The following is a 14,974-nucleotide window of genomic DNA, read 5'->3' on the forward strand; positions in this document are numbered from 1 at the left end:
GATAAAGGCAGAACAATGGTGAGTTCACAAATTAACTCTCATCGCTGAGGATTATACTTACATAAATGAACCGCAGTTAAACTGTGTTGTTATTCTCTTAATTGTCCTTATGAAACTGTCTGATGATGACACCAGAACATATCAAGACATATCAACAAACAAGGATCCATCAGCTACAGATGTGCTTTCATGTTTTGAAGGTAGCTCTTTATAAACCCATGCTGCAGCCAAACACTGTTCGAAACCCACAGATGTTTATTTTAAACATCGTCTAACAGGGATCTCAAAGTTTCCGGTTTAAGGAAAATGAATAAACATCTCAGGAAAGCTGGAACAACATGATGCATGATGATATGACGCTGTCAGAAGAACCAATTGCTGCTTTTTTAAGTGGGAATAAAGTTCAAGGAGAAACTAAACCCTGACATCCAATCAGAAGGTGAGATCTCCAGACTCTGCCCTGTTCTGCAGTGTTGGACACCTTAACTGAACACTTTCATTCCCATGTTCACACAGCACAATAATCAATTTGTCAATAACCTATTTATACACCAAATAAGAAAAATAAAAGCAGTTTAATAAACAAGAAACACTGAATGAGCTGTGAATAGTTCAGGACATAAAATGTAGTCCACCATAAATGTATTCTTCCTCCTGTGGTGCGAATAATAATGAGGTGTCACAGTCAGACTTTAGGAAATGTTCTTAATGGTCATAAATTAAGGCTTCAAACAGTAAAAGAATATGTTTTAAAAATCATGTCTGATGCAGCCTGTGACAGAACAAGAAATGTTCTTCTTCTTTCACATAATTACCTATGTTGATTTTTCAGCTCAGCTCCGTCTGTGGAGCAGCTGACGACGTCATAGGACCTTGCCTCTCTCTGTAAATGTCCTGTCAGGTCTGAATGAAGCTGTAACTGTGTGAAAATCCATTGACACAGACATCAGAGATGATTCAGGTATAAAATAGGTTTTACTGTATCAGTCCACTCTCCTGTTCTTTGTCTGTCCGCTCTGCGTCTTTGTTCTGCTTTTTCTCTCCCTCCTCTTCCTCTGCTTGTCTCTTCTGCTCCAGCTCCTCCTGCTCCAGCTCCTCCTGCTCTTTGGCGGCGGCCTCCTTCAGTTTCACCTCCACATCCTCAGGAATCTCCAGCTCCATCAGGTTCTCCATCCCCGGCTCCGGCTCATCACCTATCAGCACCTGGAGGGAGGCGATGGAGACGAAGACACTCAGACAGAAACATACAGCCGCAAGTTTATTAGGAACCTGCATCTAAAATAAAATAAGGCCCTTGTTGATTTTTTACTATTTACATCTGAGCCTTTTCTGCTTCAACATGTCAAAAATATTTGTGTTATTAAATCTGGGATGCTTATTTTGCAAAAGCTGATGCTTGTTAACTGAGGTGTTAAAATTTAAATTTGAATGAATTTGAATGAATGAGTGTCTATGACTACGAGCCATTGGAAAAATACCAACGATGCAAATATTTGTAAATGGAACCGGCAGAACTGGCATTATATCCTAGATCGTCCATGTAGGTAAATATTTCATAACTTAAATAGCAAGTAAACTGATACATGAGAAAGTCTAAAACGTTAATTATTATTAAAACATTTTTTTAAATGTTTAAATGTTTTAAATGTTCAAAACCCCAAATATTTAGTTTAGCTTCATAGAGTCATTATTTTTTTATGAACTATTTTATCATCATCCATCTATCCGTCCATCCACATCCAACAGACTAAAAGCCTTTGGGCCAGTTCAGTCCTTTGCAGATTTATCAGATAATGAGGTTCCTTGTACCTGGATCAGTTTTTCACAAGATGCTGAAACGTGCACGTCCTTCTCCCAGCGGTGAAACTCTCGCATGATTGGATAAACATTCTTATCCTTCAGCGTCAGCCGGCCGATTTTGGTGGCTGTCAGCTACACAAGGGAAACAGTGAAGAGCTCAGCATTTCACTTTGATTGGCGTATACAATGTAACTTTTTGTTTTGTTTTCACACGTCTAAAATACATTTCATTTCAAAACAGGAGTCTCTATGTCTGTGTTTGTTAGTTTTTGTACCAGTGTGAGCGTTTCCAGCAGCATCTTTCTAATGTCCGGGTCCTCCTCCCTCTTCTTGTCCTCTGGGAGGTACTGAAGGTCCACAGGAAGACCTGAACATCACATCAACTTCTGTTAGAGGCACAAGCATGGGAGCAGCAGTCGGGCAGAAATAAACTCAAGACATTTCGTTTCATATTCGCTTAGGGATACGTACTGAAAGCCTGCAAAAGGATCGCAAAGAATTATAGTGTTAAAGCTCTTGAGCAAATAACAAAGGTGGAACCTCCCAGGGCAAACTCGCGGTTAGAAACAGAAGGAGACTTATGGAAATATGGAAAAGGTTCCTCACAAAATCAATAATGAAAAAAAATATGTGTACATATGATATGGAGATCACATCATGATCATGACCCCGTTGCTCTGGGTTGGGGTGAGTAAAAACACAGTTGTTCGGTTTAAAAGTTCATGTCAAAATGTTTAAATAACAATAAATCAACACTACAGGAGTACGAAATTACATTTTGTTTGATGGCAGGAGGGCACTGAGCAGAAAATTCTCAAAGAATTACTGTACTTGCTATTTTGGGCTGTGAAAAGCTCTTAAACTGCCACTTGAGACCAACCTTTTTATGCTAAAAAGGTTGTTTTGAGTGAATGGAAATCTGCCTGAGGAAGGACTGGTCCTTGTTGAGAGTGGTAGATAGATAAAGGAGATGTGGTGCTGCTTTTTGGGTCATCTGAGGCTCGTATAAAAGAGACCTGATGACAGAACAGTGTAGTGATCCAGCCTGCTAGAAATAATACTGACACTTCCCCTTTAAATTTATATATCATGTAACACCCGTATTTTTACAGCATAAGCTAAATGCATAGAAACACATTCTGACCATCGTTCTCTTCCTCCGACAGCTCCTCTGGACCGGCCAGCGGCAGCAGGAGGAAGGGCAGGATGTCCACGGCGTCACTCAGCAGCCACTCATGATGCACTGGACAGAGGAGAGGAGGAGGGAGGTCGGGATCAGGAGAGGTGACAGACTGATAGGTTTCACAAAGACAGTGCCCAGTCGCATCTCTCTGGATCCTCTGATTTACTCTTTCTGTATAATTTTATGTATAATTATTAGGAGACAGTGCATTTACTGGATAGTATTAATCAATGGAATAAATTAACACCATGTGTCTTTAACACGGATGTGTGTGCGTGTGCCTGTCTCACCGTAGTCAAAGCAACAGTTGCGCAGCGTGCCGATGACTCCTCCCCTCCTCACCGCTGACGCCTCGTACTGAGTAAAGGGCAGCAACCTCTGGACTACACACCTGCAACACACACACACACACGCACAGTCAGTCGAGATTTCAACTGTGTCTTCTGGGGGCGGTGCGTGGCGCAGTGGGTAGAGCGGCCGCCCCATGTAGAGGCTACAGTCCTCGCCGCAGGCGTCCCCGGTTCGAATCCCGCGTCGGGCAGACCTTTCCTGCGTGTCATTCCCCCTCTCTCTGCCTCCCCATTTCCTGTCTGTCTCTACTGTCATCACTATCAAATAAAGGCAAAAAGCCGAAAAATATACTTTAAAAAACAAACAAAAAAAAAAAAAACTGTGTCTTCTGTAAATATCAGGACTGTAATGATGAGTGAATCTGAAATGTTCAGCTCTGTGTGCAGACTCACTATGAACCAAACACATCAACTGAGTTACTCTAATATACTCTGATTAATTTTAAGATAAATAAATTCTCCAGAGTGGGGAATCTTGTCCTGGTCAAATGCTAAGGATCACTGTGGAGGTAAAGTATATCTTATTGTAACAGGAACAGCTAAAACAAAGCCAATCATATATCGATCCTTTAGTTACTGCTGCTGCTGACGCTACTTTACTCGAGTCTGTAAAGATCATTTGAAGATGTACTAAGCCTTGATGCTCCAATGTAATTCACCCTGTTAGGCTTTTAATTCATTACACACTGATAATAAATTTTGCATTTCAGTGTTTCTATATGCCGATCCAGAGCAGAACAACTGCAGCTAGGCCAGAAACACGTTTAAGTAAGATATGAAATGAGAGCTCTCATCAGTTCTTCTAGCTGACGGCTCACCTGTCCTTGTCCAGGATGTAGCTTCTGGCCTCAGGCAGCTGCGTCAGGTTGGACAGCAGAGGAGCCAGGTAGTTCAGCTTGGCCTTCTTGTTGTAACCTTCAGTGCAGAAGATCTCCACCAGCTGGGCCAGACCGACCTCCTCCTGGAGGACCTAAACAAACACCACAGTAACATTTTTAATCCTGTCACCCAGCACTTTGAAAGGCGTTCAGGCAGGAGCGTTTATTCTGTTCACCTCAGCAGCTCACTAAGCACAGGGCATAGAGAGCCTAAGCGGAAGCAGGAAGTAACGGTCGCCATGGGACCTCAATTCAGAAAAAGTCTCCATGTAAGTGAACGGGAGTCAAAATTTTATTTCGTGATCCAATTGAATTGTGCCATGGGAAAAAAATATGTCCTCTCTATCTGTTTAAAACATCGCGTTTCATGCCAAGAAATCAGCAGTTTGTTGTAAAACTATTGTAAAATAAAATTCAGAAAAATCCGTAACCAGAAAGACTACAAGTCGCGTAGGTGACGTCACACACCAAATGCCGCCTTTTCTCGTGTCAGTTGGTGATGTATTTTTTGTGGGACGTAGAGTGGTTTTCACACAAAATACATTCTTCTGTTGCTGTTTTACGACAAACTGCTGATTTTTTGGCATGAAACGCGATGTTTTAAGTAGGTTAAGGTCATATATTTTTCTCATGACATAATTCAATCGGATCTTGAAATAAAATTTTGACTCCTATTCACTTACATGGAGACTTTTTCCGAATTGAGGTCCCATGGCGAGCTTCACTTTCGCTTCCACTTAGGCACTCTATAGCTACGGCTCCATATTAAAGGGACAAGGAGTTTGTATTTGGTTATAAAAAAGTCTCACATTAATATGGATGAATCTACGTTACCCACACTTGTTAATGGGTCAATTTTCGATAAATATATCGTTTTGTCTCTATCGTTATTTTGTTATTTTAATTAATGGTGGAAATGCTGGGCGAGCCGACCAGCGTTTCCTTACTTTTGGTTGCGCGGACGCTGCCCGGCGGATCATGAGAATAACGCTGCCGAATCGTCGTTTATGGTCTGAACTACGGCGGTATCTGATCATCTTCGAACCTTCAACTTTCATTCTTGATGAATGAAAACATTCTTGGCAAGACGTCCGTATTGCGCTGGTCCAAGAATTTCACCGTGTGCGCGGAGGCTCATGGTAATGTAGTATGAAGACACTTCGCTTTCCAAAACTCCTCGTTGTCCCTTTAAGTCTTTATTCTAGTCTGTTTTCTACTGACGTCTTCTTGTCTTTCTTGTTTTCCTTCCTTCCCCCTAACCCTAATGTGAAGCATCTAGATCCGTGACTGCAGCCCACCTTAAACACCGTCTTGCAGGTCTTCTCATGACGGGACAGGTTGGACAGGATGGTGCAGATCTGGTCAGAGAACGGGTACTCTGGATCCACGAGGTTCTTTAACAAGCCCGGAAGAACTTTAACTTCTGCCACCAAAACCTGGGTGAGACACACAACCAAGACAATATTACTTTACTATTACTAAATGTACTATTATTCCAGCTGAAGTATCTATTAACTTTGCCCTCCTATTTGTCGATCATCTCAGTTACAGTTTGGTTTAGTCTACAGACGTTCAATGACATGAAGTGCTTTACCATTTAATTTTTCAAATGTAGCACCTGTACACTGAAGAGGCTGTTCAAGGTTTGTTTGTATTTGCAATTTCATCCTCATGGATTACAACCACTTAATCCAAATTATTATTTACTTTGTGCCCTAGTTAGTATATATGATCATCAGTTTTCATGTTGATTTCTATTTTTCATCTTATTTTTTCTGTTTTAATATTTCTAGTTCTTCCATTCTTAGGATTGATCAATGTGGTTGATCAATGTGCTCGAGTGACCAGATTCAGCTCCTCTGGGTTCTTTTGCAACTGTCCTTAACATCTCCTATTGTCGACATGTGCATGTTAATCATGATTGTTTGTATATGTAAAAAACAAAAAAGATAAAATAGATTTAAAAAAACACACATCTGTAACACGAATCTCCTCCTGTGTGGTAATTATTCTTGTTTTGATGGACATGCTCACAGATCAGTCACTCATCATCAATAATTTATCACTAGGTGTTAATTAAAGCCTCACCTGGTGCAGAGTCTCGTCGGCTGACAGGTTGATGAGGATGTGGTAACAGTCCTTCACTATGGCAATGGAGGGGTCAGAGGTCAACGTAAAAAGGGCAGCAACTAGGTCAGGTTTACATTGGAGGAAGCGGCAGCCATCTCTGAAAACACACACACACATGCACAAAAACAGAGAATGACTCACTGTGGCTTTTCAGCTCTAACACCAAAGAGATGAGCAGCACTAAACACAGTTAATTTAGACCACAAACAACATTCTTCTAGAGTCCATATTCAAAGAAAACATAATATTTACATTTGCATCCAACAAACCCACACATACTGTACACAAAACTACTACTATTCCTACGACTAATTATGATAATAATAATCATTTCAGAGATGTTGAGATGTTGTTCTCTCAATAACCCTAACCCAATGCTTGTCTTTGGTGAACAGTTCATTTGTAATGAAATGTGCCTTTCAGTTGAATATTGCACATTTATAAACATTTAGCAGATATAAGTCAGTGGTTAATGGTTATTAATGTAAAGTAATGAACCTCTAACATATTTTATTGAATTGTCATTCATTGTCTATATAGCAACTTCAATTTACTAACTTGGGTAGTTACCACAAATATTACACCTCTTTTGTCAATACAATTTTAAGAATAATCATGAGACACACAGTCATTAATCATTATCATCATCATTATCATCCTACCTGTTTCCTGACAGTCCCAGGAGGTATCCTGTGGCCTGACCTTTGACATCAGCACGCGTACTGGGGGTCAGGAAGGAGAGCAGCTCCGCAGCCTCAGAGTCACTCAGCATCTTCTCACTGTGTCTGATCAAAAGCAACAACAGCACAATCAGCTTACAGTTTTTCTCCATTACTTTGGCTAATTTTTCGAATGGACAAACCTCCAAACCACTTGGCAAATGTTCACAACAGAATTGTATCATTCATTTCATCAAATTGCAAATGTCTTCGTACATCTTTGCAAATGATTAAGTACAGGTAGCCTGCAGTTAGCACAATTTCCAAGTGAATATATCTTGTTGATCTAAACTGATTGTTGATTCTCAGTCTAAAAGTTGTTCTCTCCAAAAACATGTCAGCCTCATTTCATTCTGTAAGTCATCACATGCACAATAGTCTGTTCAGTTGGGAACTTGATGGCACCTTGTTTACTTGGACCAAACCATCATTTATGTGTGAAGCAGACAGTGAAGTGTCACTGAGCCATTACAGCACCAAGGATAACCCAACGTGTCAGGCAAAACAAGAGGGGAGATCATCACAAAAGTAATAATCATGATTGTTACTTACAGCTGTTATGAAGAGCAGCTCTACTGTCTCCTGTGTTCTGCAGTTGTATACATATATATTATTCAGGCACAGAACCAGGCTAAATATTACATGTCAATGTGAGTACTACAGACTGAAAAAGTAAAGTTTTAAATACACCGTTAGCTACACTGTTTGAACCTAAATCACATTAAACCTAGACCTAAATCACATGTTTTTAACCATAAACCACATGTTATAAAATGTCTTACCGTTCACTGGCTATAGGACGTGTCCACTTTTCATTACACCTCTTTTCTTTTCCTCTGCTAACATTAAAAGCCGTCTCTGTGTGTGTCTGCGTGTGTACAGTCTCTGCACATGTGGGCTGCTGCGCAACTTCCGGGTTCACTGCCTCTTCTTCTTCGTGCTCAAATTTCCAGTCGGTTAAACGGGTCTTATTTGGTGTTACTGCCCTCCAGCGTTTACTTCTGGGATTGTTTTATTTCTCATTTTATTTTAACCCTATTTGCCTTTAATCGAGGCAAATGTTCCTGCAGCTACGGTTTTCTTCATCTTCACTGGGAAAAGGCTGCAGTATGTGAAACTTGATTTTTCTCTAGTATTGCTTTGTTTTGTTATTTTTTTTTCATTATACGTTTTTCATTTGTTTTCTGTTTCACAGCTTGATAATATGACATTTTGTAGCATGAACTGTTTTTCTTCCCTCTCTGGATGTATAAAGTTATTCTATATTTCCTTTGAAATAAAGTGAAACAAAAATCCATGCAATAGTTTTAAGATATTTCAGATTGGACTACAGTGGTGGACTGACTGACCCCATCAAAAACTACTACTACTACTAAAACTAATAATTCAACATTTTTTTTAGACATCAACAATTCACACACCATTTAATATTTAGGAACATTGAAATTAAACACACAGAAAGACAACAGAAACAACAGAACAGACTCCAGGTTGTATGTTAGATATATTTAACTGTCCAAACTACTTTAATGATGGATTGAAAAAACAACAACATAACACACATACAAGACATTCACATAGTTAAGTCCTGTCAGCAAATTGCTCCCACTCACTCCACACACGTTGCATTGAAATGCTGATATTGCATATAAACGTTCACACATGTTGCCTGCACTACAGCACAGCGTCCAATCTCTGATGAAAAGGTCAAGTGAAGTCCAACCGTCACTGACCGACCGCTTTATACAACATTGGGCACTTTCCCCCCTCACACACGTTGAAGCAAACGCTGCCAAAGGTTTTCTCCTTAAATCTTTAAAAACAAAACAAAAGTGAACTGGTCCGACACAGCATTTTAACATTTCAGACAAAGTGAAAACAAAACATTTCAACAATAACGTAGCTGTGGAGATGACCTGAGCCCAGTGTTGATGTACATGTGATTGTGTGTACAGTCTTCAGAGAAGTGTCCTAGATGCAGATTTGAGACTGCTACGTAAAAGAAGAAAAAAAAAAAACACCTCCCCGGGCTCTTACAATGGTTAAAGGTCAGACATACTGAGAGATGTAGACAGAGCAACTCCGCTGATCCCTCATTTCCCAACGTTGAAATATTTTATTTTTCCACAACACGCAGACTTCAATATAACCATTTCAAAATAAGACTAAAAATCAGCATCTTTATTCAGAAAAAACATTTCTCCAAATGTGTGTCTAGACTGGAAAGAGGGAAGAAAAGATAAAGAGTGTCAGTCTGGATTGTAAACAGATTAAAAACAAAACAAAAAAAACAAACAATATTCAACAGCATCGAGGAGTTCACCCCGCGCTGAAGTGGATCCCAGTCCATGTAATAGACACACAACGCCACTCCAGCTCAGGCGAGGATTGCATGAAGCGTTTCATTAACTTGGTGTTCCCTGCTGGGTTGCCATGGTAACATCGTACAGCTGAACTTATAGGTACTGAAAGTCGTGTTTGCAGAAAGTGTCTGGATCTCGGTGTGGTTCGAGGCCGAGAAAAGGCGTCAGAAGGCACTGTGGAGTCTGATTGGCCGACGGAGGTCAGCTGACAGCCTCCGACCGTTGGCTCAAGGCGGGGCAAGTCCATCATCGATCATCATCATTATCATCATCATCATCATCATCACCATCATCATCATCATCATCATCTTCTCCATCCCTTCGTCTCCTCACCCCTCTCTCTCTCTCTCTCTCTCTCTTCACTCAGCCTTGTCTTTCCTCTTGGCTGTGAACGGGACTTTGTTGGCTACCGTCGAACCCACCGTGGAGACGCTGCCGGCCACAGCGGACACGCCCCCCTTCACCAGCCCCACGCCCATCGACGGGACCGTGGTCACGGCCGACTTGGTGATCTCCAGGCTCTTCCCGCCCACCCAGGCCACGCCTCCCACGGCCGCGCCCACCACGCCTTTGGTGACGTTGAAGAGGCCGCCAGTCACTCGCCACATCATGCCGGGCTGAGCCACGACGTGGTCCTTACTGGAGTCTGTGAACAGATCAAAAACACACACACGCACGAGGCATTGAGATTAAAGTTTCCACTGTAACACGACGCACATCTGCAACTGACCGATTGATAATGACACAGTTTCACAGTTCAACATCTAAAGATACTCCGTTTGCCACCATGTATGACAGAGGCAGAACAAATTGATCAGTTATCGGCATAATTGTTGATAAATCAATGATTAATCGTTTCAGCACGATATACCTGAACATTTGGCCACCTAACACACTTTAATGTGGCGTTGTGTATATGTAGCTATATGTTCATTTTTCAGTTTCTCCTGACAAGGCCTGTGGGAGTCGGTCCTCAGCCCACAATCTCAAACTTTTTATTTTAAAAAAAAGCCTCTGTTATTTGGTCATTGTACTCCTAGGTGAACGTCAGTGAAACTGGAGGAAACAGTGAATTTCTTGGGAACTATTTTCAGCCATGTGCTTTATCGATACACATTTTGCTCTAGATAGCACTTTTTCCTGAGGCAGGAGAAGAATCAGAATAAACTACAGTCTGTTAATGGTAATCGTGGCAAAAGTGTGAATCACTGATGCATTTTTAATCGTATCTGGACAACAGTGCAGTTCTGGGGTGTATGGGAATGAGATCTATCATGATTTAGATTCATACAGGATACGTGATCAATTTGTTGGTTTTGATCTGCATGTGGGATTTATTGACACACACATACAAATATAGCTAATCAGCTGATGTAGCCATTGAATTTCTGATAGTTGTCAGTTCAGTGAACACAGTTTTTCCTGCCGTCTGGTCCTGAGGACAGTGACACTGTGGCACACGTCCTGGTCAGTTCTCACTGTTCAGTAGCTCCCATGTGCTGCAAATGATTGGCAAGACTTACTTAATCCCATTTCTCAAATATGTAAAAATTAGTATTAATAAGTATTATTAGTTAAAGAAATACTAGCATACCAGAGATTTTATGAAAACTTTTCTGTGAATAATGGGGTCGTCATATATAATACATGGACACAAGATTGACTGTGACTTATTGTGCATTCATCTTTCCTGTACCTTGGAAATCTGTCGTACCTCTTTGTCCGAAAAAATCTTCACTTGAACTGCTACTACCCTTCCCCTAAGCCCAAAGAGAACCAGGGCACCTCAACCCCTGACATGAATACACAAAACAGAGGGCTGGGGATGTGGGAGAGAGATAATGTGTAGAAATGGGATTGGAGCTGTGCGACACAGGCGTGCCGCGTGCTTTGAGCTAAATATCATGCATGTGTTCATCAGGTAATATAATCAGGCTCACTGCCTTAGTTTTCACTTGATATCAGCAAATATGACTTTTTATAAGTTATTAGCATGATCAGACAGTACGGCCATCAGAGTTTTACAGGTTTTGTTTAGAAACCAAAGGGTTGGTCACTGGAGTTATTGGGATTTGACGTCTGACTGTCTGGATAAGCCTGTCCATTCTGTCCATCTTATTTGCCTGAAGAAGTTAAAACTTTGATCCATCGGTGGGACAGAACTGATAGTTTTCACTCTGGACTAAAGTGTTGGATTTACTTCTCACCTCTGGAGCCCTGTTGCTGGCATGGCTGAAGAACAACAACACGTAGGTTCTTTAATAAAACCAGGCTTTTGTTTCGACACTGCCCTGAGGGGGTCTCGTCTCTACAAGTCACCCGGTGAGTAAACAGTCACCCGACCTGATGGGGAATGCTGAACAGAATCACGCTTCATCCAACAACAACATTATGATGGTGTTGACTGAGAGCGGCGCGGACGCGGTGGACTAAACTGGTGCACAGCGGCGTCTCACTGTGTGTTTGGACACAAATAGCAGGTTGGAGCTGCAGCCGCTCTTACACAAACAAACATATTCCCCTGACAAACCAGCCTGCTTCTGAAATAGCAGTGGGCAACATGTGAGCACAGATTGCACCATATTCCCTGCTGATGTTTAGTCGCAGCCCAGGGGAGGCGGAGTGGGGTGGGGGGGCCTCGCCATCATACATACCCTCTGCAGACTGGTTGGAGGTGGGTTCAGCTTCGTCCAGGGCCACGCTGGTCCCAGGCTGGGGCTCCACGTTAGCATTGTTCACATTCTGGAAAACACAGGAAAACCCCAGACTTTCTTTACTCTGCATAATAAAACCTGTCACACCCTGAAATCAACTACACTATAGTATTAACCCCTGATCAGATCTATCCAGATTTCAAGATGAAGATAAGACAACTTTTAAATAAGCATTCTGTTATCAGTGCTGGGAGTCTAAGCTGTAGTCTAAAAGTACCTCCAATATGTTTGAAATACCCAGTGAAGTTGTGTCAACCACAGAAACAATCCTGAACAGGATCTTTCAATTCAGTGATTCAGATGTTTAGTTGAGAGGCTGTTAAAAACCATCGCATGTTCACATGATGAAACCACAGAAATTTGAATTTTTGGAAATTTGCCTGGGAAAGAAAACATTTGATGGACTATCTAAGTCATTCGTCTCATTTTCAAATCAGTGGATAAAGCAATTAATCAACTAAATTTGTTTAAGCTTCAACACAAATTCAGCTTACATGACCCTGGATGACTTGCTTATTTGTATTTTGATTGTATGAGATGTCAAAAAAGTTGTGTACATCTCAGTGTGCCGCAAGGTTTTAGGTTGAATCCACTTCTTTTGATTTTATACATGTTAATATATACTGTAGATATGAGGGGAGAGCTGCTTCATTCCCTGTCATTCTCTGCAAGAGTATGGAGTTATTTGAACTGAATTGCAGGCACAATAATCTGCCTCAACCAAGATGTCCTAAAGATGATCCAGCTAATTTATTTATCTAAACTTAACTTATTTATTCAATATCTGTTATTTCTTTTGTGCACATGCATCTATTTGAGTGCACTTGCATTTTTATTTATATTTTAAATAACATTGTACCCTGACTTCCACCATTTTCTCAGTCAATAATGATGACATGATGATACACAATGGTTTCTGAGCATGTGTTATATTTTAGAATACAAAACTTGATCACTTGTGAGAAATACTCACCATGTGGCTGTAGCACTAGGAGATCCAGTGCATGGATGGTCAAGCAGCAGGTCACTGTATTTAACCTCTTTGACCTGTGACCCTTCAAATTAAGATGCCTAGCTCTTTACACAAGTGGATGTGAAGCTGCACAGTGGTAAACACTGCAACTAAACCAAGGCTCTTTCATTATTGTTGTTACAAAATATCATGTTGTTAATATTAATCACCCCCACCCCCCACATTTTCTCCTTAGGGCCCCAATCCCAAGGTTAAGAGCTAATACTGCAGCAGGTTATCTGTGTTTCTGATAAATGCCGCTGCTGGAACTGGGAGTCAAATCTAATGTTTTAATTTTCCATTTTAACTAAAAGCACTGCTGGGCCAGAGTTTGAGAAACATTTGCAAGAGGCTGTGACGCCTCCTTTAATGCTCAGGACTTTATTATACTTTTTCCAAGGAAAGCGAACAGGTCCGGTGGGAGTACTGCTGGTTTTAAACTAATAAAATAAAAAGGCCAGTTTTTAATAACTCCACATCATCACTCGCATAGCTCAGTGTTACAAAACCACAGTCATGCAACTTGCGTGATGTTACAATCCCACCCCTTTCAAGACAGTTTGTGAAGCACATTTTCACACATTTTATGGTTTTAAATGAAGATTAAAAAAAAAAGCTGCTGTTGAGTGCTTACCTTCACCATTGTTCCCCGTGTTTCTCTCACCAACACACCTGGCAGAGAAACTTGAGCCTGGAGCAGCTTCTGTTTCAGCCTCGGAGCTGAACTCTTTGCTCTTATTAAATGATATTTTCTCTCCGGGTAGAAACGAACTGCTGCTCTCGCTCCTTCGGCTCCGTTCACGCGTCTTTATCGTGTTAACGTGCAGCTTTCTGAACTTGTGCTCACTCACAGTTACAGACACAGCTACGCAGCTCTTTTCAGCCTGATGGATCTGCCGACGTGGCGCCTTCACCCCACACACACACATACATACACACACATACACACACACACGTACAAAATACACGTACACTCACTGGAACGCACTGCACTTCCGCTCCGACTCTTCAAATTAAAACCCTCAAGAGTGACAGTAAAAACATTTGACAGTGTAAATCAGAATTTGCAGTGAAGACAAAACCTAAACTCAAAAGGCAACATTTAACATCGAAACCCTTTAAAAATGAAGTATATATATATATAAAAAAATTAGAATTTGTCTCATGATCTGAAGCTCCATGTCAATGAAAGATTATCTAAATTGCATATAAAATATTTCTACACTTTATTTTTTATTTTTTAATGAAACATGTTTTTTTTAATCAGGAAATGAATACATTTAATCATGATTTTTTTTCTCTTTTTTTTAATAGGCTGGTGCTTTCCTCCAATGTAAAGTAAAACGAGGGTTTTCATCATCTTTTGAGGGCTTTTATTGTGAAAACCGGAAATCGCTTGTGGGCGTTTGCTGAGGCTCCAGCTCCGGATCCATCCCCGGATCCTGCATCATCAGGCACCACCAGTTGTGCTGGTGTGAGGGGGGTCTGTGTTTTCTGTGTCTGGGTGTTTCTGATACTCCATGTAAATTTAGGGTGAAACTGTGATGTAAAGTGAGAAATGCAACACGCATATGGATTCACATGCTGGTCTGAATACAGTCACGTATGAAGCCTTGGTGTCAGTGATAGTGTGGAGACACGAGTCAAGGGTCAGGTGCTGCATGGTGATGTTGGCAGCACCTTTACTTCACTCAACAAACACAGCACAGCACAATAGACTTCATAAACCTGCCGTAGGGGCTGGATTGACCAGTTAGGCCTATCCTGGACATAAATTAGTTTCAGGCCTGCTCCTAATTTACTTCTCTACATATTCAGGAATTAT

At 41.1% G+C, this 14,974-nt stretch overlaps 2 protein-coding genes across 2 annotated transcripts; both read right to left on the reverse strand.

Moving 5' to 3' along the window:
- Positions 1-832: 832 nt before the first annotated feature.
- Positions 833-7,974, reverse strand: hgh1 (HGH1 cochaperone). The gene is made up of 10 exons (XM_085776919.1): positions 7,843-7,974; positions 7,004-7,126; positions 6,300-6,438; positions 5,510-5,647; positions 4,152-4,303; positions 3,274-3,374; positions 2,945-3,043; positions 2,076-2,167; positions 1,810-1,932; positions 833-1,203 (listed from the first exon to the last, which is right to left on the reverse strand). Exons 2-10 carry the CDS (start codon positions 7,111-7,113, stop codon positions 976-978), a joined length of 1,182 nt encoding a protein of 393 aa, XP_085633045.1. The 5' UTR covers positions 7,114-7,126; positions 7,843-7,974; the 3' UTR covers positions 833-975.
- A 1,182-nt stretch (positions 7,975-9,156) lies between these two features.
- LOC146987653 (transmembrane protein 263) lies at positions 9,157-14,044 on the reverse strand. Its single transcript, XM_085776920.1, has 3 exons — positions 13,784-14,044; positions 12,078-12,165; positions 9,157-10,069 (listed from the first exon to the last, which is right to left on the reverse strand). The coding sequence occupies exons 1-3, from the start codon at positions 13,790-13,792 to the stop codon at positions 9,783-9,785; spliced, it is 384 nt and encodes a 127-aa protein (XP_085633046.1). The 5' UTR covers positions 13,793-14,044; the 3' UTR covers positions 9,157-9,782.
- Positions 14,045-14,974: the final 930 nt, after the last annotated feature.

Source organism: Trachurus japonicus, chromosome 5 (genome assembly GCF_045865225.1).
Source record: "Trachurus japonicus isolate A0001 chromosome 5, Traja_1.0".
Classification (NCBI taxonomy): domain Eukaryota; kingdom Metazoa; phylum Chordata; class Actinopteri; order Carangiformes; family Carangidae; genus Trachurus; species Trachurus japonicus.